At 44.8% G+C, this 27,662-nt stretch overlaps 1 protein-coding gene across 1 annotated transcript in view; it reads right to left on the bottom strand.

The window, feature by feature from the left end:
- Window positions 1–784: 784 nt before the first annotated feature.
- KCNK9 (potassium two pore domain channel subfamily K member 9) overlaps window positions 785–27,662 on the bottom strand; it is an 84,764-nt gene continuing 57,886 nt past the window's right edge. The window contains exon 2 of the mRNA XM_059815718.1: window positions 785–1,626. Within this exon, the coding sequence (XP_059671701.1) occupies window positions 785–1,626 (842 nt within the window). The remainder of the gene's footprint in view (window positions 1,627–27,662) is intronic.

The raw sequence follows: 27,662 nt of genomic DNA, 5'->3' as shown, positions 1-27,662 counted from the left end.
TAGTTAAATCAATAGGATTATTTGCTTTTGATTATTAATTCCATTGCTAGTTTTTCTTGTGTTTTTATTATGCATACCAGTTTTACAAAGTGCATGCTTTATTTTATTTTTTTTTTTTAATTTTGAACTGGCAAGCTAAAATGATCCATCTTTTCCTGCCTTTTTTAATGTTAATACAATCTAAAATCTAGCATTAAAAAATTTATCATGATACACCTGGTATATTGACTGCTTATGGCGCATGCTTGTCTTGGCAAAAAACAAAAAAAAATTGGCTCCCCTCCCACCCTCCCCGTTCTTTTTGGAAGCAATCTAAAAGTTAAAAGCAGGCTGGAACACAATTGCTTCAAGGGAAAAAAAAAATAATACCTGATGCTTTAATTTTTGTCACATGGCACTAGTTGTGGAATTGCACGTGCACACACACACACACACACCCAACACGCACACACGCACGCACGCTGCAACCTGCTCGTGAGGAAAATAGTTTATTAGGTCAGGAGTGCCAGTGGCACATGAAGGCTCCCAGCTGTGTGTGCAACTTTGGATTTGGTACCCACTTCACGTCACCTTGAATCCTCTGACATCCACCGAGGGGGTAATGTAAGGCATACTTTGCTGGAACAGTAATAATCCATGCTTCATGCTCAAGAGCTGAGTCTCAGAGGAGGACTGGCTTTCTCTACTCCCTTTGGCCTCGCTCCGTCTCACTCAAGGAACAAAAAACCCAAAACAACAGAGAAGAACTGGGGAAAACAAGGAAAGCAAAAGAAGACAAATCCCTTTAAATGGACTTTCGCCTTTTCATCAGCCTGTGGTTATCTGTAAAGCTGTGCAACCCAGGTGAGATGGAGCTGACAGGAGATGGGAAAAGGCTGTTTTTTAATGTGCTTGGCGAGATCTCCTCTATCTTGTAAGAGATGGAGTGAAAGTACTGGGGGTTCAGCTTCGAGCTGAACGAATTTTGGTGGGACACCACCCGGCTGGTGTACTCGTGGGACCTGTAACACATGCAGGAACAAACTGACTGAAGGTCTGTTACTTCGGCCTTGTACCGTGGCCGACCATGCTGGGAGTCCTCTTGGATGTGGATAATCATGCTGTTGCGGTTCCCTGCCAGGGACGCCCGTTCCTCGGCATCCCGCCTCTCGTCCTCACTGTTCATGGTTAAGAACCTGAGAACAACCAGATTTAGAAATGCCCCAATGACTGTCAACCCCACTAGAATGTACATAAAGCTAAAAGCCACGTAGAGAGGCTTCTTTTGAAGGGCCCCTTTGGTCTGCAGGGCCACATAGTCTCCAAACCCTATCGTAGTCAATGTTATAAAGCAGTAATAGTAAGCATGGAAAAAGCTCCATTCCTCGTACTGGGAAAAGGCTGCTGCTCCAATGCAGAGTGTTCCCATGCAGGAGAAGAAACCCACAGTGACCATGTTTTCCATGGAGACCTCGGTGCTCCTCATCCCACAGCACTTTTTGATGCGTTTCAGGAGGTACTTGACGAAGGTGTTCATGCGCTCGCCCAAGCTCTGGAACATGACGAGTGTCAGTGGGATCCCCAGAACTGCGTAGAACATGCAAAAGGCCTTCCCCGCGTCCGTCCCTGGGGCAGCATGTCCATAACCTGGGAGGGGGAATGAAAAGACAGGACAGTCAGCAAGGCAGGTGATGACCTTTCACACAAGCCACATGAATCGCAGAGTCTCTGATGCCGCAGCCAGATCCAAAGCTGCAGGAACATTGCAGTCACACAATCTTCCTATCTCCTCGCCTGTGTCCTGTATCCAAAGCAAATAAGACATAGAACAACGAAGTTGTGCACACAGGAGTGGGAAAGATGAAAGCATGGGCAATCCATCCCACTTCAAATAACTGTGCAGTCTCCTAAAAGAAGATTATATTGCATTCATTGGCTAAAGAAATTTCACATCCATCCTGTATCACATGCAATATTGGAAACTTTGGAAATAGGTAGACTTGTACACTATTTTTGAGAGGAGCTGATGTTGCCCTGTCCCAAAACCAGAGTACACTGATGGCATCCGAATTCTGTGTCTGCTAGCATCATGGAGTTAACAACATCCACAGATCCACCGACCAAAGAAATTCCTTTCCAAACCCTTCCATACTTAACAAACCGTTCTCCTAAACCCCCTATGAAAGCCACTCATGGCTGGAACACCATAGGACTTTAGGGGTTTAATGCCTGCTCTATCTTTAATTGTTGAAGAATAAACAACTTACCAGCTTGTTTTATAGTTTTACAGCTTTTACAGCTAGTCTGTGAAAGGCAGTTTTGTCAGGATGTTAAACTAATCCAGGACAGAGGATGTAGCATAGTTTACAGACAGTAAAACCATGGCTAAACCTTTATTCAAAATCAAACCATAAGTGTGTGTGGGGGGTCTGTTTTGAAATTATAACTTCACTTTTTCACATCACACTGCTTTAAAAATCTACATTCCTTACAGCTAAGATTCTACGTGACAGTACCAAGTACCAAAGTCTCCAAAATGGGATGGCTGGGACTCACCTGGCCATGGTATGCACTGACCAACTGGGTACCACTATCTAGATTCCCCTTAAAGTCAATGACTAGAAAGATGCACTTCCCAAGTGCAGTTTATCTCATCTACACCTAGGTGTCTAAAACAGGACATTGAGTTATTCTCAGGAGACACATATTTCTCTACAGTTATTATAATAGAAATCTCCAGACAGAACTCAGTTCAAGATTAATATACCTAAATTTTGGTATCTACATGTGTGCTAGGTGTCCAAGCTCCAATTATAGTCAACAAAGATTTAATGAAAACAGCCAGTAGTGAGTTATTTAACTGACCATCCAAGTCTACCTTATGGCGAGATGAAATGACAGTACTGACTGTTCCATTGACTCTATTCATTAGGTCCCCATTGCACTGACTAGACGTCTGTTGACTGCAGAGGAATTTAGACACCCGCTGCACAGGTAGACAACTACATGCAAACAGCCGAATGTGGGCATCTTAATCACAAGTACGACATCGAGCTACAGCTATCGTCTATCTGGACTTCTGTAAGGCCTTTGACACGGTCCTCCACAATATCCTTCTCTCTACATTGGAGAGATATGGATTTTATGGATGGACTGTTCAATGGATGAGGAATTGGTTGGCTGGTCACATCCAGAGGGTAGTGGACAATGGCTCAATGTCCAAATGGAGAGCAATGACGAGTGGTGTCCCTCAGGGGTCCATATTGGCACCAGTACTGCTGAATATCTTCATCAATGACATAGACAGTGGGATCAAGTGCACCCTCAGCAAGTTTGCAGATGACACCAAGCTGAGTGGTGCAGTTGACAAGCCTGAGGGACAGGATGCCATCCAGAGGGACCTGGACAAGCTCAAGAAGTGGGCCCATGTGAAACTCATGAGGTTCAACAAGGCCAAGTGCAAGGTCCTGCACCTGGGTCAGGGCAACCCCTGGTATCAATACAGGCTGGGGGGTGAAGTGATTGAGAGGAGCCCTGCCGAGGACTTGGGGGTATTGGTGGATGAAAAGCTGGACATGAGTCAGCAATGTGTGCTTGCAGCCCAGAAAGCCAACCATATCCTGGTCTGCATCAAAAGAAGCATGGCCAGCAGGTCAAGGGAGGAGATTCTGCCCCTCTACTCCACACTGGTGAGACACCACCTGGAGTACTGCGTCCAGCTCTGGAGCCCTCAGCACAGGAAAGACATGGACCTGTTGGAGTGCGTCCAGAGGAGGGCCGCAAAAATTATCAGATGGATGGAACACCTCTTCTGTGAGGCCAGGCTGAGAGAGTTGGGGTTGTTCAGCCTGGAGAAGAGAAGGCTTCAGGGAGACCTTATTGCGGCCTTTCATTACGTAAAGGGCGCTTATAAGAAAGATGGGGACAGACTTTTTAGTAGTGCCTGTTGTAATAGGACAAGGGGTAAAGGTTTTAAACTAAAAGAGGGTGGATTTAGCCTAGACATAAGGAAGAAATTTTTTACGATGGGGGTGGTGAAACACTGGAACAGGTTGCCCAGAGAGGTGGTAGATGCCCCTTCCCTGGAAACATTCAAGGTCAGGTTGGACGGGACTCTGAGCAACCTGATCTAGTTGAAGGTGTCCCTGCTCATGGCAGGGGGGTTGGACTAGATGACCTTTAAAGGTCCCTTCCAACCCAAACTATGATTCTATGATTCTATGATTCTATGAGTAGAGTTCTACCTTCAGTGACTAGCTCCAATGTAGGTCCTTGCATTGTAGACACTGAGGGTTTAAATCAGTTGTCCAGAAAGAGGCATCTAGCATCATTTGAGACTCCTGAGGTATCAGGGTATCCACAGAGGGCTGGCAGATGAAACACAGGGCATACAGCAGACCCACACTCTTACAGATCAGAAGCTGGAGGCCAGAGAGCATGTGAGTTACTAGTGAGGCAGGACCATTTCCTCATACTGCCTCAGCCCTGCCCATCAACTTTAGACTCAGGTTATGGACCTGCTGCTCTGAATTTTTCTAATCCTTTTTTTTGATACTTGGCACTGCCCACCTCCTCAACCTCCTGTGGCAACAGATTCCAGAAGTTCACTATTGGCTGTGTAAAAAAGTACTTCACAATGTCAAGCGGATCTCCTTGTTTCACCTAGTGCCCCTTAATTCTTGTATTAAAGTTCTACATCTACCTTATCTACCACTTTCATGACTTCAGCTAAACTCAGTTTTATCTCTGCTCTCAGTTTTCTCCTGTCTGAACTGGAGCCACAGCCTTTTTAGCTCATATAGCAGAAATCACATTCCCTTGATCATGTCAATGTTCTTCTCTGGACCTTCTCTACCTCTACCACATCATTTTTGAGGTGCAGAGACCAGAACTCTGCATAGCTCTCAGGATGTGGGCGCACCACAGAGTCTGCAGTTTTGCTAGAACAAAAATATGAACACCAGGCAACCTTCAAAATGAGAAACAACAGTGGACAAGGAAAATAAAATGAGAAAAACAGCAAGAATGCCCTCCAAAAAGCAACAGGTATTTCCTTAGCTCAGTTGCTAGTTGTTGGCAGACGAATGGGATGTAAAAAACAGTTTATAAAAGAAGCACATAAATCAAAACAGGAAGTTCTTTTCAGGTTACAAAACAAAGAGATTCATCTGTTGGACTGGGCCAGGTAGCCTGTTCATCATAAAAAGCAGTTTCCAAATTACCTGGAAAGGGAAGTGTCTTCAACAGATTGATGCTGGGTTTGTTCCACCTGACTGTCCCTCAATAAAGGCTATAATTGCCTCTCATTACTAAGATCAGCTTTTGAACTACAGGGGTGTTAATTAAACCAGGGACATCTTCCCATTTTATAGCTTTAGTTACAGCTGACAAAGAGAAGGAAAGCTTCAGAAAATGTGATTTTCCAGATGGTTGCAGAGATGGCAGTTGGTGGAAACAGCTTTCGTTTCAGGTTCTAAAGAAAATGGTAGGGGTGAAAAAAAATTTCTTTTGATATCACTATATCCCTCTCACTAAAGATATCCACAGAGACAGTTTAGGGGGATTATAAAACATTAATATTGTACGCTTACACACTATCTCACAATTGAATTTCTAAGATTTGTCACAGACTTCGTAATTAACTTGGGACTCACAGCTCTCCCACAAGATAGGAATATATCCATATCCCTGTTTTACAGATAGGAAAGCACAGTCACCGGCAGGCTATAATTTCTCTCCAGTTCACATAGGTAGACAGAATATCCAGAAATTCTGATTTCTGTTCTGCCCCATGTCATACTCACTTTCCACAATATCAGATAAATGTCTTTTACCGCATTTTCACTATGAAGCTGGGGTAAAGAAAGGGCTTTATTCATGAAGCTGCAATAAGACTTTACAAATAGATTCATGTATAGGGGATCAGAGTCATATATTTCTCCAGTACAACACGGCTTTAAGGAATAGGAACATTAGTCATTGCCTTCGGCACTCTGAAATGAGGGGTTTCAAAATACACCAAAGAAAGACTTAACTCTCCATTACTTTAGTATTACAGAATCTATCCAGCAATACACAGAGCAGTGCATGAAAAGCAAACTCCAGCAATGCATGTTCTCTCAAATTCAGTAAATCTCAAACTTAAAACAAAGCACCGTCTTCTTAACATCAGAGATTGCCTCTGGGAAAAATGAGGTCAGTAATTGCCAGAGGAAGAGGGTCACAGAGGTTCATTAACACCGGGAAATAGCCCTCCGCAGTGCACAGGGTCAGTCTCCAAGTAGTTGGGTTTTACTTGTGTCAAGTAAAGGCAGAAGCAGAAGCACCTGCCTTGGTAGCAGATTTCAGCTACCAAAATTCAGCCTAACTGCCTCTACATGAAAGCTGCTGCCCTTTGCCAGAGCATAAAGAGATGACTCCATGTGAACCATAAGAAACACAAGGCTTAATGAGAAATAGAAAGGTTAAGCATGACATTGGTATTTCTCACTCTTCTGTGACGAAGAAGAAAGACCAAACAGAAGACCTTAAAATTAGGTATAGCAAATGCATCTCCTAACAAGCCATGGGGCTGAGATAACAGTGAGAAAGGTATAGACTGAGCTTTACATTGGACCACACCTAGGTAAATGCTACCTATACTTCTCTAGTATACTAATCAGTTTGCTGAGCTCCCACAATACAGCAATATGACCACAGCAGGCAGGTTTGTCTGATATTTAATGAGATATAATTTGCATGATCAAGGACAGTCTAAATAACTTTCACCTTGATTGGAAGTGATGTCATTAGTACCCTCTTTTATAATACCTCCCAGCTGCTTAGGCTTTCAAGACAGAGCTCATCTGGGTTGGCACCAAGAAGAATAGTTCAGCATGAAGAAATATCATGTCTCAGAGTGTTACTCCAATTCTGGACTGCAGAGCACCAATACACTGCAAAAGCCGTCTCCTCCCAGTTATGGAAGGGTTGGGCTACAGACATCATGCAGAAGTGCAGGAAGGTGTAGGCAAGGGAGGCAAAGGGTCAGACTGTAAAGGCTGACCCCAAATGAGTGCTCTGTTGAGATCTTCCTTGCCTTTGATTTTTTCAGGCCTTGTCCGTTCTCTGGTGGAAAACTCTCAAAGACCATGTGCATCTATATGCAATTCTAGAAAAAAAGGGAATACTATTTTCTTGACTGCCGGAGTGTAGCTATGAAAGTCTGGGGAAAACCCACTCAGCCTCCTTCGAAGCTTATTTTTCCATGGTACCTTTCAGATGAGACACAGAGGGAAACTCCTCATTATACTCTGTGTGAGATCTATTCAGGAGGACAACCCAAATAGCTTTCTCTTGCTTCCAAAGGGACATTGTGCTGGGGTACCAGGCCACAACCAAAGCATGCCCTGTGAGAAGGGCAACAAAGCTGGTTAAGGGTCTGGATCACAAGCCCTATGAGGAGCGGTTGAGAGAGCTGGGATTGTTTAGCCTGGAGAAGAGGAGGCTCAGGGGAGACCTTATCGCTCTCTACAACTACCTGAAATGGACTTCTCTTCCATGAGCTTGGGCATTGTCCCTTGAATGTGTACAAATTTTTAGCATCTGCAACATCCTGTGGCAAGAAGGTCCATAGATCAACAAGGTGTTCTTTAAAAAAATCACCATTGCTTCTTTACTTCTCTCCCATTACTATCATCTGGTGTTCCCACCTCCTCTATGGAAGAGATGAGGAAGAATCATTCCCTATTCCCCTTCTTTGTGTCACTCATGATTTTACAGACATTTTATCAACAAAAATGCCATACCTACATCCAGGGCCTAAGCAAGTATCTCTGGGACTGTATAGCCTCATGTGGACAGACCAGCTTGCTTAGATCTACATCAGTGATCTTTGCACCATGCTTAGCTGCAGGGCGTAGACAGGCCCGTAACGTCTGGTCTGTCTTGTCCTCCAACACAAATTCTCCTGAATAACACTTTGCTTCTGGGGCAAAAAGGGTTTCGATAAACAATTTCATGCTATTGCAATGATGCAGACTGCCCAGAATAAGAAAAACCGTAACAAAAATAAAACATGATGGGAAAAAGTCCTGAATACTTTTAGTGTGTTGCATCTACATAGTAATCACCTCCAATAGTGCAAGGCGATATCTACTCTAGCAAACTAAACTGGGACAGGGGATGGATTCCACCACCAACCCATGATTGTCCACACTCTTAAATCATTAGCACAGTTCCCGTCACGGCTTTACCCTGGACCAACCAGCACTGTCTCAGGCATAGTCCATTCCTGGTCCACCCATGGAGGTTAACACTGGCCAGGGACCACTGCAGCTAAGCATCACTCTGGGGCAGTACGTGTGTTTAGCTGTTACTGGCATTCTCCATGACATCACTGTTGGCCTCTGTGTCTTACAGGTCCTGCTCTACTTTGTAGCATAGATGGAGCCTGTGTGGTGCAAAGCAAAGGGTGTTTTTCTACACTGGGCTCTGTCAGAGATTGGGAGAGCTTTGTCTCTCGATGTGCATTGGTACCAGGCCAAATACATGGTCAGTGTTAAAAAAGAAAAATTAAATGTGGCAGTGGTAAGTTATTTATAGGTTGCATTCAGGCCAGAGTGTGGCTGCAGAGTGGCTAAGCCTCATTTGCATTCACATTCACAGAATCACAGAATCATGGAATCATTAAGGTTGGAAAATACCTTTAAGATCATCAAGTCCAACCATTAACCCAACACCACCATGCCCATTAAACCATGTCCCGCAGTGCCACATCTTCACGTTTTTTGAACACCTCCAGTGATCAATGTACAACAGGTTTTAGATTTCTTGAATCTCGAAGAAACACTCTGCGTTATTCATGAGGGGCGCTTTGTTTCTCTCAGGAGTAGGTTTCTCCCCTCATTCATCTACACATCATTCATCCCCATGATGGACACTTGGGCCTGGTCGTCTCTGACAACAGCCTCTGGAAAGAAATGAACTACTCCATCCCCATGACTGAAACCTTTCTTACTCATGCTGGTAGCAGCCCTGGCCATGAGATAATGAAAGAGGATAATGGCACCTATTACTCAGATGGACAAGCATAATTCAGACTAAAACATCTTCCTGATGTCACACACTTCACTTCAGAGGTTCATCTACGTCAGAGAAACTGCCACAAAGAACAGGCTGGCTCTCCACTGGATTTGCTGCTCGTGCTTTCAGCAGGGAGAAAAAACGTGGCCTTCACAGTGCAGATGAAAGAGTTTTCAGTAGGGATCAGGGAGATACTTCATCTAAGTAGCTGGTAGTAACTTATTTACCAGGGGAAAGGCATTCTCCTGTAAGGAGATCGAGAGCACATCATGGATGCTGCTGTACCTGGACGAAAGCTGCCGTGTAACTACACCAGCCTCTTGGCACCACCGACTGCTACTTCTTCTCTCTCCCACATGTCTGGGCTCTCCCTGAATCCTGCTGCCTTTCTCCCTGAACACCTCCAGGTCTCCCTTTTTCTTTCATTCCTTTGTTAGTCTATCTCACTGCAGCAGATCAACTGAATAATCTCTCTTACTTTGCATATCTTCCCCTTCCATCTTCAAACACACCCTGCCCTTCCATGCTCAAAAGACAGTCTCAAAGCGTGGCACATGGCTCCCTACAGGAACACACAACAATATGGGCTGATATCATACCGTGTTGTGAAGACATGGACATCATGTGAGAGAAGGAAGGATGTGCCAACCCCCAGGTGCATTCTCAAATCCAAAATCCCTAGACAAGGTTGGCACAGCCTCTCATTCCGCTTCACCCCTGCTCTGACTACTTCCATGTCCTGATTGCAGAGGTAAGGACATGCCACCTTGGAAATTACACTCATCACTTTGCATTGTATCAAGACCTGCAGAAGACCTCCTGTTCTGGGCAGCAGGGACGCAGCAGGCTTCCCTCACTTTATTCTCCCCACCACGAGCACAGACGTCTCTTCTTGATCTTGGAACCAAACGTTCAAGATGTTCAGGGAAAACAGCTTCAAAAGCAGCTCTGACCGGCTAGGCAGGCATACACATACGCACAGGCGGTGTGCAGCAGGGAAATGAGGAGGAGAAGAAATGGCTTCTCTCTGTGATCTGCTGACTGGCTGGTGAAGGTGCAGCCAAAGCCGGTCTTGCAGGCGGGAGGCCAGCCCTGACCTGTGCGTGTCGTGAGTCGGGACAGACAACTGCCTCGGCCTTGGAAATTACCCCTGGCACAGCGATTTCTGTAAGCTGAAGGCACGCTGAAACTACTGCCTGTCAGCAAACTCCGTGTATGACAGACCAGCAGCAGGGCTGAAGGTCTCATCCAAAACTACTTATAAGACTGAAAGATACTGCTGAGTCAGCACAATGCCCGCTTCCATGCCACTCATCCCTCCACTTCATTTCCTCACTCCCTCCATTGGTCTGGTCTGCAACCATCACACAATACCTCCTGCCTTACGAAACTTGAACCTCCCTCTCTGGAGCATTACTGATAGCAATTTTTTCCCGTAGCTTCTCTTCCAGCCACACCAAGTTGCAGTAAATACCAGCATGGCGAATACTTTGCGTTGCCCAAACTGTCTGTTGGCATCAGTTCCCTCCCCTGAATGCTACCAGACGTTGTTAAACCACATCCCATTGGAAGATACAGCGATAGGAAAACTACTACTTCAAGCATGCTTGGGCACTGCTTAAGAACACAGCCCCGAACTCCTACAGCCATGATGGAGCAAGAACTGAGGCCATCAGCTGTGACAACCTTCTGGGTAGTCCTCCTGTGGGTCTAGCTTGGGAAGACAATATGTTTCTCAGACTACCTTAAATGATACTGGTCCAAACACAGGAATTTAATTTTGTGAAATGCAGTCATGCAGGGCCATCCTCATTTCTGATTCAGGATAGGACTTAGGACTTCAGGTTTGGCTGTTTTTTTCTGGGGATCACATGCAATACAGGCAGGCATTCCCCATAAGAAGTTGACCCTCTTGAGGAGACTTCTCTTGGATCCTAAGAGGATCGAGGCAAATGATGTGTCCCAGTCCCAGTAAGGCTCAAAGTAAGGTCACCTCCATGGGACATGTTGGAGAACTGTATTTCAGAGGTTCTCAGACTGCTTAGATTATGCTTTCCTCCTCCTTCCCTGCCTGGACTCCACCACAAGCATGTACATGGGATGGTCTTTCCTCTGTGCTGTTGGATGCCTACCTGGGGCGGTAAGGAGACAAACCAGTTCATTTCATTGGGGCAAAGTAGTTGGCAGTGCTGCTCGTTCAGTTGCGTGCCCGTCAGAGGTGTGCGCCCAGGCAGTTTCCACCCTCCCCACAGCTGGAGAGACCTAGGGGCTTCTCTGCTTCCCCTGGAAAAGATCTTGTATTCCTCCTGAACTTATACCCCAACAGAACACAGCTCCCCTGTTTTGAGAGATACTGCTTCTGCCTAACAGGGAAGCACAGATTTGGTCTCAACATTTGATCCTTTCAGATACCCACTGGGTTACTGAATGAAGGAATAGGTTTACAAATTTAAACCAAGCCATAAGAAACTTTTTCTAATTAGTTCTGGTTTTATTCTCACTTCTTGATGAGAAGAAATTCTCATTTCTTGATGAGCCACCTATATCTATATCTCTGCCCATCTGTCTTTCCTCCCCAATAGCTTTGAAGCTGCTCACCAATTTCCACCACTTAGAAGAAGCTGTAATGCGAACTTGATAGTAATCTGTTCTGCTGGGCCTGCCATCTGGCCAATCTGTGAATACATATAAAAGGGCCAAAAAATCAACACACACATAGTGCAGACTCAGCTGCAATGTCATCAGCTCTTTCTCTGGCCAGTTACAGGAAAGAAACAGGAGCTGGGGGTCTTGCAAGGTCAGGTGAGACATAGGGGCATGGAAGAGAACTGCAGGAATAGGATGTTACTGTCACCATATAAGACAGCCTGTGATGGAATACCTATCCGCCTGCGAGGATGAGGATGCAGATCACAATTCAAGAGAACTGGGGGATGTTTTGGAGTTCCCAAGAAACCAGACTTGACTACTGCTGCTGCTGCTCAAGAAATTACTTTTTTCTAGCAAAATGCAAAACTTGAAAAGTATTGCTTTAAAAAAACAAAATATTTGGGAGTTCTGCATTTGTTTGTGTTTGTTGTTCTTTTTCTTTTGCACATGAACCTTTTCCATTTTTTCTGTGTAAAATTTACACTATAAATGGTTTTACTAAAAAAGTAAATGAAGGAAAGTGGAAATTTTCAAATGGCCACATGAAACCACTGACAATCTTCCTGCTCATCTATATGACACAGAAGACCTGATTATCTCAAACCTCCTCTTGCTGAACTCAGACAGACTCTACTTTTACTGCTTAGATAAGAGATGTCTGCGATCACCGGCAATTCTTTTGAATAAGATGACAGAGCAACTGAGGTAATTGCCACCTGGTACACCACCCCCCAGGAAATCAAGGATGCCAACACTTGCCAGTTAATTTTGTTCGGCCATGACAACATTGTCTCTACTCATCGCTGTGACTTCCTCTGCTTCAGAAAAGAGGCTGGGAAGAGGGAAGAGGTTCCTCTCCAGCTGTGTGAGGAGACTAGCATCGAAAACAGCAGTGATTTGGGCCATGCTTCTGGTATACCGTTTCCCCGCTCCTCCCCAAACCAACAGCAGCTCTGTTCTGGATTTCCAGCTGGGCAGTAGCTGACAGTTCCCTGGACTGCAGCTGAGCCCGGCCACCTTTCTGATGAAATCAACAGCGGTACAAATCGGCAGCCAGACACACCACCAGGAGAGCGTGTGTGCATCACAGGGATGCGGCAAGACAGATCAGCCAACAAGCTGTAATAGCAAGAAAAACAAACCTCCAAAGTCCAAGGACAAGCAGGTTGACCGTGACCCTTTGGGTTCATACATCTTGGGAGCTTTGTGGTAAGCACCAAATGATCAGGTTTTCCGGAGTCTGCACACCACCAGCTCAGCTTAAAACCTTTGCATCTGGACCAGAGTGGGTTTTATGTCTCTTTGGCACAGAGATACCTGACTGCTCAAAGCCCTGTAGCAATTCTGAGTCAACATTTTCCCATGCTCTCTATTTCTGACTGCCCCCACATGCCTTTCCTCCCCTTCCTTCTCTCCTTTTTGTTCTCTGAAACAGTCAGAGGATTGACCTGAGGCTCACATTACATCTAGTCCCAAGACAAATCAAGCCCAGAACAAGTTCTCAATCTGAAGAGAATCGTAGCAACCACTAGGAAAAGACTGATCAGGTCGTGTTATCCACTCCCAGCGGCCAGCATATGACTGTTCCCTACAATATATTCTCCAGGGCTTTGTCCAGTTTTGTTTAAATGATTGAAATAACAGGGTTTCTGCTCTCTCCCTTAGGAAATTATTCCCCTGTCTAGCAGATCCAGCTATTAGGAAGGTTTTTTTTTGAAACACAGCCTGTATTTTTCTATGTTGCCTTTTATCACAGTGTTCTTTTACAGCCCTTAATCCAACACACGCCATTTCTCTCCATCATTACTTGCTCCTTTACACTTCTTGGAGATAGTCTCAGCTTCATCCCTTAGTCAATATTAGCTATAAACAGAGCTCTTTGGGGAAGAGTCCTGCAGCAAGGAAGACAATAGGTGCTTTACAACATATACCTAGATTCAGATTTTAAATGTCTCTTCAGAAGCAGCTCCTTATATGATCACTTTTATTGCACTTTTTTGAGATCCCTCTTGCTCTTCAGAAACTTTCAGGATATTTGCTAGAGTTGTGCACAGTCCTCATAGATGCAGGACCATGGTAGCAGGGTTATCAGTTCCCTGGACTGCAAAATATCCTCTCTGGGTATGAAGGTCTGACTGGTCATCACTATGACGTTATGTCCTCATTGCATAGCAAACTTTTCCTGATGGTCTCATTTCTTTACATCCCAAAGGCTCCTTCTAGTGCACGTATGTGATTGCAACAAGCATTATTTTTCCTCAATCCCCTCTATAAATGGCCTTCTTGGGCAATTTTAATAGTTTTCTGTATTTCTGATTGCTCTCAGTTTATTGGCAATGATCTCAGACCTCTCAATGAGGGGGGAAGATGAAGGACTCACCACCTGCAGAGTTGGCAGGATAATCCAAACACCATTCTGGGACATCAGGGAAAAATACATCAGGAAGAAGCATAGGGGCTCACATCTTAACAAGAGGCCAAAAATGAATGGGTTTCTTCTTCCTTTACTATGCTGTGATGACAGAAAAGGGGCATGAGAAATTTCTCATTTTTCTTTGTTCGAAGGGATAGTTCTTTTCAAACTAAAACCACATCAAGTCTGAGCCTTCATGGGGTTAACACGATTAAGCTCTCAGACCTGCTGAATGCCTGAGACAGTCCTCCGTTTGGTCTGACACTGCCAGGGCTTGAGAAGCTGGATGTCAACAAAAACCCTGCTAAACAAACATTACCGAAGGCTGGCACGCAGCAGAGTGGCTCGAGTCATTAATGACGTAGTAATCACATCCTCTGAACTTGTGATGTCATTAGTCACTGCAGTCCACAGGGCTGTGTTTGCAAATCAGTGTGACATCAAATGCTGTTAGAGCCGGTCTGGTAAAACACAGCATATCCAGCAAGAGACGTGGTTCAGCTGTGTTTTCACTGAAGCAATTGCATTTTCCCTCTATGACTCTCCTCTCTACGCAACTAAGAGACTTCGAAGAGCACAGACAACTTGCCATGAGTTTGCTCACCTATCTGTTTTTATTTTGTGCTGTATCTACTGCAGATTGTTCCCATGTGGAAGAAAAAGAGGATATTTTTCAAAGTTTTAGAAATTACTAATAGGCACATGGTATTTTGAGCAGATTCTCCTTCCTGCTGTTTGAGAAACCAGGGCTTCCCCCATACAAAAGGGCAGCTAAAGGAAGGGTTAGCGATTCCTACTGTGTTCAACTTCAGTCCCTGCTAGAAAAACATGCCAGCAAATCAATTAGGAGACACGACTTTTACTAATACAGATAAAGTGGTACAAGCTCTGATCTAGACAAAGTTATACAGATACAAAAGCGTTTCTTCCAGGGTAGTCTCTGTCTCAGCAGGTGAACAGTCGAGTGTGGAAGAACCACCAATTCCTCTTCACTCTCCTTTGCTTCTCATTCTCTGTCCCTTCACGACCACGATAAGGAAATAGCCAGATGGACACATGTTTTCCTGCTTCTAGATCTTTGCAATCATAGAATTCTTTACATCAGTAACAGCATTTATTGTACCCTTCTCTGAAGAAAAGCACTCATCTTCTAACTCTGGCTGGCTGCAGTTTTGGCCAAGGCTACTTTCTCTGCAGACACTCTAATTTTGCAGCAGCTTTATTAGTTGAAAGCTGGCTTCAGTGATCTAACAGCCAAAGCAAATGGAGTCCATCATAATTTCCCCCATTACATCACACATAGACCAAGCAGTGATACAATTGGATTTATAGATAGATGTCATTAAAGGGGTACATGTATTTCATTAAAAAAAAAAAAAAAGAAAAAAAGAAAATAATTTTGTTCAAATGTTTTGGATTGGGTTTATTTTAGCAATGTATGATTTTTTTATTTCTGTTGCTCTCACTCCCAGAACAGGCTTATGCTTGAAAATACAAGCAAAAAGAGATTTCTCAATTCTCCTTTACAAACTTTAAGTGTGTTCTGCCAATTGTCTTTGAGAAACTGAAATAATTCAACCAAAACTTCTGTGAAGGAAGAATCATAGAATTGTTTAGGATGGAAAAGACCTTTCAGATCATCAAGTCCAACTGTTAACCTAGCACTGCCAAACCCACCACTAAACCATGTCCCTAAGTGCCACATCTACACATCTTTTAAATATCTCCAGGGATGGTGACTTAACCACTTCCCTGGGCAGCCTGTTCCAGTGCTTGACAACCCTTTCAGTGAATAAATTTTTCCTAATGTCCGATCTAAACCTTCCCTGGTGCAACAAGTTCAATTCTGATTGAGAAGGCATTTTTGGAAGTTGTAATGAAAAAAGTTAGTGAAAATATATTGCCCAACTCTACTGTCCTCTTCAGTTTTCCACTGAGCCAGTACTAACTTTGAGGTACATTTATCCTTGCACTTTGAAGACAGAAGAGCTCAGCCAAAATGTGAAGGTCAAAGTTTTGCAATATTGTTCAGGGCTGTCTACAGGAAGATTTGCTGGAATTGCAGTATCAAGGTAATTACACCGCTGGAGATAGACTGGTCTAACTCACTGGGTTGGCACTTTCAAGTGAAGCCACCTCACCCTCTTTTTTCTGATAGCAACTTTTATCTCAAAGAAGCAAGCACACACCAGGGGCATAGACTGTCAGTACCTTTCCCCACCAAGATGAAACCAGAGGTGTTTCTCATGGGATGCTGTTCCAGCCAGCAGAAACTGTCCAAGGTAAGTCAGGTGTTTTAGGAACTTGAGTCTAAGAGATATTAAATCCAGAACTTGAGTTCACATGCAGTGAAAATCTCCTTCCTGAAAAGATGGAAGTCCATCTCAGTTAGGGCTTCTGTCTCCACTAATCAAGCTGTAAGGCTATCCCTAAACTCACTGCTCTTACAGCTAAAAGTCTTCCTATTTTCAACCCAAACTTGTTCACGGTCTGTTTGTTCTTATAAAAGTAAAGCCCTTAGCTCAAACAGCAATCCCCCCAGTTTGCCTTCCCTACTCCCATAGATTAATAAAGATCAGCCATATCTCACCAGCCTGTTCTTTTTTTTTTTTCCCCTAGGATGAATAAACCAGCTACTGCTAGTCTGTTGCATTAGACAGTTTCACTTTCATAGCATTTTGCACCTTTCAAGCTTGAATTCAATTTTCCTGTACATCAACAAACCAAATTTAGATACAGAAACACAGAAACTCAATGCTCCATTTGTACAGACTTTGAATAGTATTTCATACAATTTTAGACAGATCTTGTAGACAGCACTGACACAAAACTTGAAACAAAGTACTGCATCTCAAACCTACCTGTCTTTGGTTTGCAATACTAAAAAAATGGGATCTTATTTTGTCTCACACTGATGAAAATAGAGTAATCTTTCTTGGTGACTATGAACTCATGGCACTATATAACTCAAGTACACGAGTTCATAGTTTAACTAGAGGCAAGCGTTTGAGCTAAGCTCCGCGTTAGCATTAAACAGATGGATGCTAAATAGAAACTTTCCACATACTGCAAGCATCTCTCCAACAAATGACCCATGAAAAGCAGGATGGGATTCGTGTGCGCTACTGAGTCTTGAAGCTGACAGGCATATCCCAATTAGTTATTCTAAAAGTGGCTTGGTTTAATCTCCTCAACACATTTCCAGTTCCCATCAAAACCTTTGCTGAGACCAATCTGAGCTCTTTCACGCCCCCTTTTATTTCTTTATTGTTTACAGACATCCACCTTTTCCACATCAGCCCTGATAAGTACACTGAGCAGCAAGATTGCAGGAGGCAGTAGAGTGAGACACCATTTAATGCACCTGACGAGGCATAATCAGAGCAATCCATCACTTCAGTTTTCTATTCCCAGCCAACAGGAATAGTCAAACTGAGTGGGAAGAACTGGGAAGCCACTTACCAAAGCTTCTTCAAACCTCTACCCAACACCATTTCTCTTTTGCTGGGTGGAAAACAGTGTCCTATTGTATTATTTTAATACCATAACCAGGTGTTTTTCATTTTATTTCATCTCTGAACTCCTCCAATCAGACTAACAAAATAGCTCATGTGGCATTTCTGAGCAGTCATAACCATCATTTGCACAGTTTTTATACCTGAGAACCTCCACTGTGGTCCAAGACCCCACGGTGGCAGGGGCTACATAAATGACACCGACTAACATGAGATGGTCCCTGACTATTCATAGTTCTCATCCAACACTGGGAATTACCATCTGTGCTGTCCAGATGTCGATACCAGAGAGGGAGAGGGTCTAGTCATGAAGAATACAGATCAGACTAAGAGTTTGATATCCCCCCCCAAAAAGGGGGATATATCAGTGTATATAATCATGTGGTGGTCCTCAGCTGGTCACCAAGTCGCTCTCTCACTTCCCCTCCATCAAGAGGACAGGGGGAAAAAGTAGGATGGAAAAACTTGTGGCTTAAGACAAGGACAAGGAGATTGCTCAATGATTACCATCATGGGCAAAACAGACTCCACTTGGGGAAGATTAATTTCTTTTATTTCCAATTAATAACAGAGTAGGACAGTGAGAAACAAAGGCAAAACTAAAAACCCCTTCCCCCCAGTCCTCCCCTCTTTCCAGGCTCAACTTCACTCCTTCATTCCCAACTCTTCTATCTCCCCCTCCCCATTCAGCACAGGGGAATGGGGATTGTGGTTAGTCCATAGCACTTTGTCTCTGCCACTCATTCCTCCTCACACTCTTCCCCTGCTCCAGCATGGATATATCCCACAGGATATAGTCCTTCACAAACTGCTCCAACATGGGTCCTTCCCAATGGCTGCAAGTTGTGTCAGGGGAGGTTTAGATTGGATAACAGGAAAAATTTCTTCACTGAAAGGATTGTCAGATACTGGAATAGGTTGCCCAGGGAGGTGGTTGAGTCACCATCCCTGAAGGTTTTTAAAAGACTTGTGGATGAGGCGCTTAGGGACATGGTTTAGTGGTGGACTTAACATGGTTAGGATTACAGTTGGACTTGATGATCTTAAAGGTTTTTCCAACCTAAACAATTCTATGACTCTATTCTATGAGAACTGCTCTCATATGAGAAGAGCATGTGTCCTTTCCACAGGGTGCGGTCCTTCACGAACAGACTGCGCTAATGTGGGTCCCCCACAGGGTCATGAGTCCTGCCAGCAAACCTACTCCAGTGTGGGCTCCTCTCCGTGGGCCACCGTTCTTGCAAGGAGTCTGCTCCTGCATGGGCTTTCCAAAGGCTGCAGCTTCCTTCAGGGCACATCCACCTGCTCCAGTGCGGGGTCCTCCATGGGCTGCAGGTGGATATCTGCTCTGGCGTGGTCCTCCATGGGCTGCAGGGCACAGCCTGCCTCACCATGGTCTTCACCAGGGGCTGCAGGGGAATCTCTGCTCCGGTGCCTGGAGCACCTCCTCCCCCTTCTTCTGCACTGACCTTGGTCTCTGCAGAGTTGTTTCTCTCACGTATTCTCACTCCTTTCTCACAGCTGCTGCACAGCATTTTTTACCTTTTCTTAAACATACCACAGAGGTGCCACCAGCATTGCCAATGGGCTCAGCTTTGGCCAGCGGCAGGTCCATCTTGGAGCCTGCTGGAGCTGGCTCTGTCCAACATGGGAGCAGCTTCTGGTGTCTTCTCACAGAAGCCACACCTGCAGCCCCTGGATACCAAAACCTTGCTACGTAAACCCAGTACAGATCAATAGCTATTTTTTATTTGCTTGCTTGGTTGCTTGCAAGTCTTGGAAGTAACTACTCCACTTCCAGACTTGCTGTCTGATTTGCTGAGGGGTCTCATTTGCTTTGCAAAATGTAAGCAGTTCGATGGAGCTGTTGTCACCAGCTTCAAGTGCTCACACTGAGGCTGAAGTTGTTTCTGAGTCCTGAAGACCTCCTGACTTCCTGGCTGTGTAGCAGCAGTGGAATTATAAACCTGGCAATGTTTTATTTATCTCTGCAGAGGACCAGCTCTCAGCTTGAAAGAACCTGTCCTAGGGAGAAAACTCCAGTAAGCATCAGCACATCTACTGGGTAACCAAGTTGCTCTTCTTACTAGCCAGATAGGTGGTACACAGCGTAAAGACAGAAAAGCTGAAAATATCCTTCAAAAGACAAAAAGAAGTCTTCTTTGACTGCACTGAATCTCAGATAGACTTCTGTACTCACAGGCCTATTTCTCCCATCACTTTCTTTCTATTTCTTTCCCATACCCTCTCCCTTCTTGTTGGCCATATCCATTCCTGTTCTTCCCCTGCTCCACCTATATGTCACTTCCATGCCCTTCTCGTGCCTTCACCCTACTTGTTTTCATTTGCTGTTATCCCCTTTGTTTTGGTCCTATTTCCCTCCCCTCTCTTGCCTACTTTCTTTCATTCCCATTTGCCCCTTCTTCATTCTCCTCTGTCTTGACGATGGCAAACACCTGCCTCCTTAGGCAAAGCACAATAGTTAAAAGAACTTCATAGCCTATAACCACCCTATACAACAGTTGTTCTATGACCATAATTGCCAACTATAAACTATCAGCCTTATCTTTGCAGTCAAGATTAATTCTGGCGTGGTGCATTATAAAATCAGCCATCCTTGGCAAAGCTACTGGCCTTTAGTTTTCACAAGAACACAATTAAATGGCATTTGCACAGTCAAGCTAGAGCAAAGGTAAGAGGAGACAGACATCATGAAGTTATTAGATTAGGAAGTAAAACAACTACTCTTTGGTTAGATCAAGCGTTCAGACGCATTATATAATGTTTCAGAGATAATACAGGCAAAACAAAACTGCTCTTAAGCACTTTCCCTCCTTCCCTCCCACCCCAGCAAGCCGCAATGAAGTGCGAGTAAAAACAGCAAATCAGGAAAGTTGCTACCAGATCTCCAGACTTTGGGTTTGCTCAGAAGGTAACTTGCACCACACCAGCAAAAAGGTTAACTCGGTGGGGACTCTGGAGCATGCACACAGCTTGCGGTCTTTCCTAATTAAACACACACGCACACGTCATAATCAGAGCTGCTCCCTCACCCCAGGGCTGCATCTTCAGCTTGTATAAGTCAGCAGAATGCCCCAGAGGAGCGAGTTTGATTTATGTTGGCTAAAAATCCAGTCCCAGAGCCTCTGTGTGTACAAGAGGATGTGTTAGCATAACTGGTGAGTTGCAACTCAAGTCTTACCTCTTCTCCAAATCAGTTTTTGATTACTGATGAGCAATGCTCCAGAGCTGGTGTCCACAAGCTCCCCCCACTCAGGGATACGGTGCAAAGGAAACAAAATCAAGCAAATTTGCTAAGCATGCCCTTCTTTGTCATCATAGAGGTCCCCCAAATCACTGCATTTGTCATGATTTTGGATGAAAGCTACGAAACACAGAACAGTTTCAACCCCAATTTTTATTTTTTTTTCCCCCCATAACCTGCGACATGGTTTGCTCATGTAAATTGGAAAAGTTAAACATTTGTCCGGCCCCCTTTAAATATCTACGCCATGTCAAAAGGTAAGTAACAATACCACTATTAAGAAACCAAGGATCCTAATGTGGTTCATCTTTAGAAGAAGGGAGGTAGGAGACTCTGGCTTTAGGGGAAGATCCGTAGTCCTTTGGAGTCTGTCAAGGCCAAGTGTCCTAGGCACTCAAATCATGACACAGTGGTAACACGTCCCACGGGAACTAGGTTCAACTTTTGACAATCCACACAAGTTTTTTGTGTGAATCCTGTTCTGCACAGCTCTGTTTCTCCACCCACCCGCAGCCAAAGGAGCAGACCGGCTTAATTTACTGCTGTTTAAAAACAGACGCTAGTCCTCCATTTATCTCCATCAAGAGAAAAAATACCCAAGCTCCTCAAATGAAAAGCCCTGCAGGATTTTGTCTGCGTGAATGTGAGATGGAGATTTGACAATAAAAAAGACATTTCATTTGTCTTATTAGTGGCTGACCACTGTGGAAGGTGTTCAATCAATTAGACTGATCTTGGACTCCTGAATTATTGATAGAGAGAGCTGGATTACACTCTCAAATGCTTTTAGTTTAATTGCCCAACCAATCATTGCTTCATTTTCCTTTTCTTATGTATATAATTTTTTTGTTGTTGTTTTGTTTTTTAACTATAGCAGCTTGCCAGCGGCTGACCCCATTACTTTGCTGCTGTTGCCAGCGCTGCCAATGCTGATCGAAGGAGCGAGCGCTGAAGCCTCAGCCGGACAGCGCTCGGCAGGTGCAGCAGGCAGGCAACGTCGAGGCGGTGCCGGCATCCCCCAGAAACCAAGTGGGACTGCGGAGGAGAAGAGCAGGTTCCCGCTACGAGAGAGACATGCATGGGGGATTGGGGGTGCCTCCCTTCCACCTCCACCCCTCTCTGTACATTTTATGACTCCCAGTCCCTTTCCATGCCTTTCTTTTCATACATCTGCTCCTCTTCGCTCTGTGCCCCCTTTCCTTCCTTCCCCTCCCATGCAGAAATGCAATACAGCACAGAATCCCAGAATCAATAAGGTTGGAAAAGACCTGCAAGATCATCAAGTCCAACCATCAACTAACACCACCATGCCCATTAAACTATGTCCCACAATGCCACGTCCACATGTTCCTTGAATACCTCCAGGGAGGGTCACTCCACCACCTCCCTGGGCAGCTTATTCCAGTGTCTCACCACTCTCTCAGTAAAGAAATTTTACCTAATATCCAGCCTGAACCTCCCCTGGCACAACTTGAGGCCATTTGCTCTTGTCCTGTCACTTGTCACTTGGGAGAAGAGACCAACACCCACCTCTCTGCAACCCCCTTTCAGGTAGTTGTAGAGAGCGACGAGGTCTCCCCTCAGCCTTCTCTTCTCCAGACTGAACAACCCCAGCTCCCTCAGCCGCTCCTCATCAGACTTGTGCTCCAGACCCCTCATCAGCTCCGTCGCCCTTCTCTGGACATGCTCCAGCACCTCAATGACCTTCTTGTAGGGAGGGGCCCAAAACTGAACACACGATTCAAGGTGCAACCTCACCACTGCCGAGTACAGAGGGACAATCACATCCCTACTCCTGCTGCCCACACTATTTCTGAAACAGGCCAGGATGCTATTGGCCTTCTTGGCCACTTGGGCACATATCTGGAACTCGCCTTGGCCAGTGTACCATCTCTGGCACCATTTGGGTGCCCCAATGACCCTTATTACCCCATCCTGACCACCACGGTTCCCCCCAAACCTTCTGAACTTTCCCCTCTCATTACCCCTCTCCACCCTCAATGCCTTCCAGCCTCTTCTCATGCCCCCCTCCTCATCATTTCTCTGCTCTTAGACCCTCTCCCCCATTTCCCAGACTGGACCCCTCCTCTCCCTCCTCCACCTGTAGCCTGGAGTGGGCAGTTCGGTGTAAAAATCATCAGGAATTGGGAACACAAAATAGTTAAACACGGCCAGGGGAGATGATAACAAGTGTCGTTATGTGCAGGGCTTTGAGTAATCCAGTGTGCACACAAGCCCCGACCTGCACTGACCTTGATTGTTTAACTCTTGCTGACGTACCGGGACATTAGCAGAGACAGATTGACTGTATTCGAGCATGCTCCATATTTTATAGACTAAGCACATCTTAAATGCCTTTAAAGCATAGCTCCCTGCGACTCTTTTGCAGGATAACCTAAAGCAGGGAGAGAAGAGCAAATGGATTTATAAGGACATGGGAGCTATTTCACATCGAGAGCAAAAAGAGAAAGGGGAGAAAAAAGAGCAAAATAAGATGAGACGGGAAAGGGTATGAAAAAGAGATGAATTGAGCAGAGCGAAGAGGTGAAAAAGAGAAAGGAGGATATGAAGAAAGAGAAAGGAGAGAGAACAGGAAGTGAGAAGGAAATAAAAATATGAGGAAAACTTGCCCATGGAAAATGGCAGATACATAATGTGAATGCTTGGAAGAACAAGAACTCCTGGTGCCAGTGCAAAACAGAGTATTTCTGTGATAACAGGAACATGATACGATCAGTACACGGTACTGGGGGATGTGATCTGAGTGGGAAATAAAAGCTGTGATGGCAAAACCGCAGTACAGGTGACTAACATGGTAGCTCATAAGGATTTAAAAAACAAGATCATGCATACAACAGGATCCATCTGAACACAATTCATTTTCTGGGAAGCTGTTACGGATCTCTGCCATTGGATCCAGACATGACAAGAGATCTCTGGGAAATTATTAGAAAGTTAAATAATACTGGGAAATGTGTCATTTTGCAATTTTCTAGATGGCAAGTGGAGAATTACTGTTACTAGCAATACTTGAGCTCCGTCCTTCCTGGATGTAATAAGCAATAGATTCCCACCACCCCCCCCCACCACCCCCCCCCCGAAACAGCATCGGAGCCAGAAAAAAGCAATTCTATTTTATACTTGGTTTAGATGAACAGTGAGGACACTGGAGAAGTGTTTGATCAAGTGTTCACTGGTACTGTTTAAACTAAAAATAAGGATAAGCAAAAGCAGGTATCCAAGTCCTTAATTTCCAAAGCACAACGGTGAAAAATTAAAGGGATTAGTAGCTGAATCACTTAGTATAAAGAACAAAAGGATGATAAAAAAAGCAGCTTGAAATTTCTCCATGACAAATGCACAAAGAATATCAGGATTGGATTACAATAATGCTTATTACAATAGATCTTGCAACTTATTGCAAGATTACAATAATACTTTTTGCAAGGGAAGACTTGACAGGGACATTTAAAAGGAATGGGTAAAGGAAAAATCAACAAATCCATGTCTGCTACGTTTCTATATGTAGGTATTTCTATATGTATTTCTGTATTCTATCTGTATTCTGTATTCTATCTGTATTTCTATATCTATTTCTGTATGTATTTCTATATGTACGTTTCTATATGTATATGTTTCTATATGTACCCCTGTAAGATGAGAGCTGCCTAATGAACATTAAAACAAATAGAAGAGGGTTCTCTGGACGTATAAAGAAAGAAGGCAGCTAGGGAACAAGGGTAGGACGAGGATAAGCCATGAATTAGAAGACTACGTTGCTTTGGTTTTCAGCAGAAAGAAGGTTACTTAATGCTCAGGCAAAGTCCAGATAGAGACCGGTAACTGAGATAGAGAACTGGTAACAAGTCCTGAACAACTCCCCACATCCTCAAATGTAGAAAACAAATATCCCTATATCACAATTAATTAAATAACTAAATAAATAAATAAAGCAAAAAAAATTTGCAGGTGTGTTTCTTGTTGCACTCCAGTGAGATTAATTAATATGCTCCACAGGGAATCCCTCATGAAAATGAGGAATGCTGAAGGATTAAATAAGAAATATTAACACATTGTGTGGGATGGGAGAGGATCGGACCAGAAAGAGTTAATGGTCATGTTTTATCACCGTGGTTAAAGAAATGTCTGTGGCAGCTAACGAGTGAGACAAGCCTTTAGTACCGTAACAGGTAAGAGAAGAAACATCGGAGGAAGGAGCAGCTGAGGCAGGGCCCGAGATCCACGGATCTCAGCAGGCTGCAGACACGGGCTGGTGGCTGGGCAACTGGCAGAGGTGCCAAAGCCTTACTGGAGAGAGGTGCCATCCCTGCAAGCACACGTGGAGCTCCTCAGAGTTGGGCTGATCTTAGTAATATTACCATTCCTGGGACAGAAGCGGGATGCCAGTGATGAGATATGCCAGCTAGCAAGTCACAAACACATAGAATCATAAAATGGTTTGGGTTGGAAGGGACCTTCAAAGGTCATCTAGTTCAACCCCCCACACACAATGAGCAGGGACATCTTCAACCAGATCAGGTTGCTCAGAGTCCCGTCCAACCTGACCTTGAATGTTTCCAGGGATGGGGCATCTACCACCTCTCTCAGCAACCTGTGCCAGTGTTTCACCACCCTCATTGTAAAAAATTTCTTCCTTACGTCTAGTCTGGATCTACCCTCTTTTAGTTTAAAACCATTACCCCTTGTCCTATCGCAACAGGCACTACTAAAAAGTCTTTCCCCATTACATCCATAATAAAGGAGGGTCTGCAGCTGATACCACCACAAAGTAAAGTGGGAGCATTGGGAAGGTTTGCACAGTCACCGAGCACCCCTGACAATATAGGAGGCAAGTGTCTTCGGCAGCACAGGCTGCCAGCCCCTTTCCAGGGGCTAGGAAAGAGCTGAAACACAAGGAAAATGGTATCCTGGAAAGGTTTCCATCTCCCCAGAAACGGAGCACGGACCTGGCCCTGCTCACCTGCACCACCCCAGCCCCTTCCTGCCTTTCACACAGCCCAAGTGACCAGGCAAGCATAGTGGTGTGTCCCTGCCTTGCAAAGCCCATCCCCACCTTGCTGATGCGAAGGAGATCCGGAGCTGCCTTTCAACAGGTAAGTGCCAGCAGAGACAAATTGTACGGAAACGAGGAGACACTTTGCTTACACCGAAGCACCCTGGAGAATGATTTCATTCACGATAAATCTCCTTTCTCAGCAGTGGCAATCGCAAGTGGCTGGGCTGTTCTTGCATTTAATTCCCCTGATTGATGTTAGTCCCAATTTACCATGTTTTAAGTGCAGAACTGAGTCCAAATTTCCTTTGCTACTGCTTCACTGTATCCTCCCATTTAAACTTTTCTCTGACCAGGTTTGCCACAGTGCTAGGACACATCCTGAGAGATTCAGTCTTATACCATACTGTCCTTGGCCACTGCCTTGGGCTAAGGAACGTGCAGTGTCTTGGCCACCAAGACACTTCCCCACTCTCCAGAAAGAGGTGCTACATAGCCCTGGTGAGCTGGAGCTGCTGAAAACATCTGGATGGTCCCAGACTGAGGACGAAGTAGCAGGTCCACCAACTGGCAACACCACCAGATCTGGGTTGGCCTTGGTCTTTCATGGCCTCCTTCCAGCCCAAGGGCTGGCGAGGCGCTGGTGCATGCCCAGGGCTCAGATCCCAGCGTGTTCCCAAGCCCATACCTTGCTCATGGCTGAAGAGCAAAGAGATGCTAATTGCCAGGTCACGCTACAAGTCCCAGGGGCCAGAACAGTCTCTGTGTTCTGGATTTGAGGTGCTCAGACAATAATTCAGCGCGGGCACAGGTGTCTGTGGGACTAAAGCCATTTGAAGTTATTTTGGCATAGGATATTAAGACAGCGACAAAGGAGAACCTGAATGAATAAATGCAAGTTTGGGTAAAAAAACCATACAGGCATATTTTTTAAATTGAGCTTTAAAGAAAATGGACCACTTTCCCTAGAGCATCTTTCAGAAGTGAATATAATTCCTTACTTACTGGAACGAGTTGAATCATTTTGTATCATGGACAAATCCATGCACAAACATACATCTTTTTAGCTCTTAACGTGCAAACTGAAACCCTGATCTTGGCGGAGTGTTCCAGGAGAGGCCAGTAAAGGATCCATCTGCAACTAGCAAAACCAGTTATAACACCGCGTGGTGTGACCACAGGGCAGTGCAGCCCCCGACACTGCCATACCTCCTTACGGATGGAGTATTAGCACCCCAAACCCTCATGTTCACTCGCTTACCCTGAGAACCCGCAAAAAGGTAGCCCGATACAGAAGCAAACTCCTCAGCATTGTGCTCAAAATGCCAGTGCAGCCACGCAGGAGCGGTTTTCTTACACGGAGCTACTGCCAAGCGTTTTCCAACACATTTCTTCATATTATTTAAGCTATTATGTCCATGATCCAAGGCACAGCTGAAAGTACCAGGAACACAGACCATTAACCCCAGACCGTTGTTACCTGCCAGCTTGAGCATACAAGTCCCCCTACGTCCCCGGTCAGGGTCTCCAGCTGCTACCACAGTATAGATAAATACTACATAAACTTATTTTGTACAAGCAAACACAGAGAAAAGGAGAGAAAAAAAAAACCCCACCCTCTGGCCCTTGTGGAGGAAATTAAGGATACCCAACGGATTGGGACAGAGGAAAGGGTACAAGGAGACATCAGGACTCTGGGGAAGGTCCAGGTTTCCTTTCAACAACTATGCTCTGCCCTCTCACACCCTTGTGCATCACACTCCC

This window comes from Gavia stellata, chromosome 3 (assembly GCF_030936135.1).
Source record: "Gavia stellata isolate bGavSte3 chromosome 3, bGavSte3.hap2, whole genome shotgun sequence".
Taxonomy (NCBI): Eukaryota; Metazoa; Chordata; class Aves; order Gaviiformes; family Gaviidae; genus Gavia; species Gavia stellata.
The sequence above is the reverse complement of the archived record's forward strand: the minus strand, read 5'-3'. Positions and strand labels throughout refer to the sequence as shown.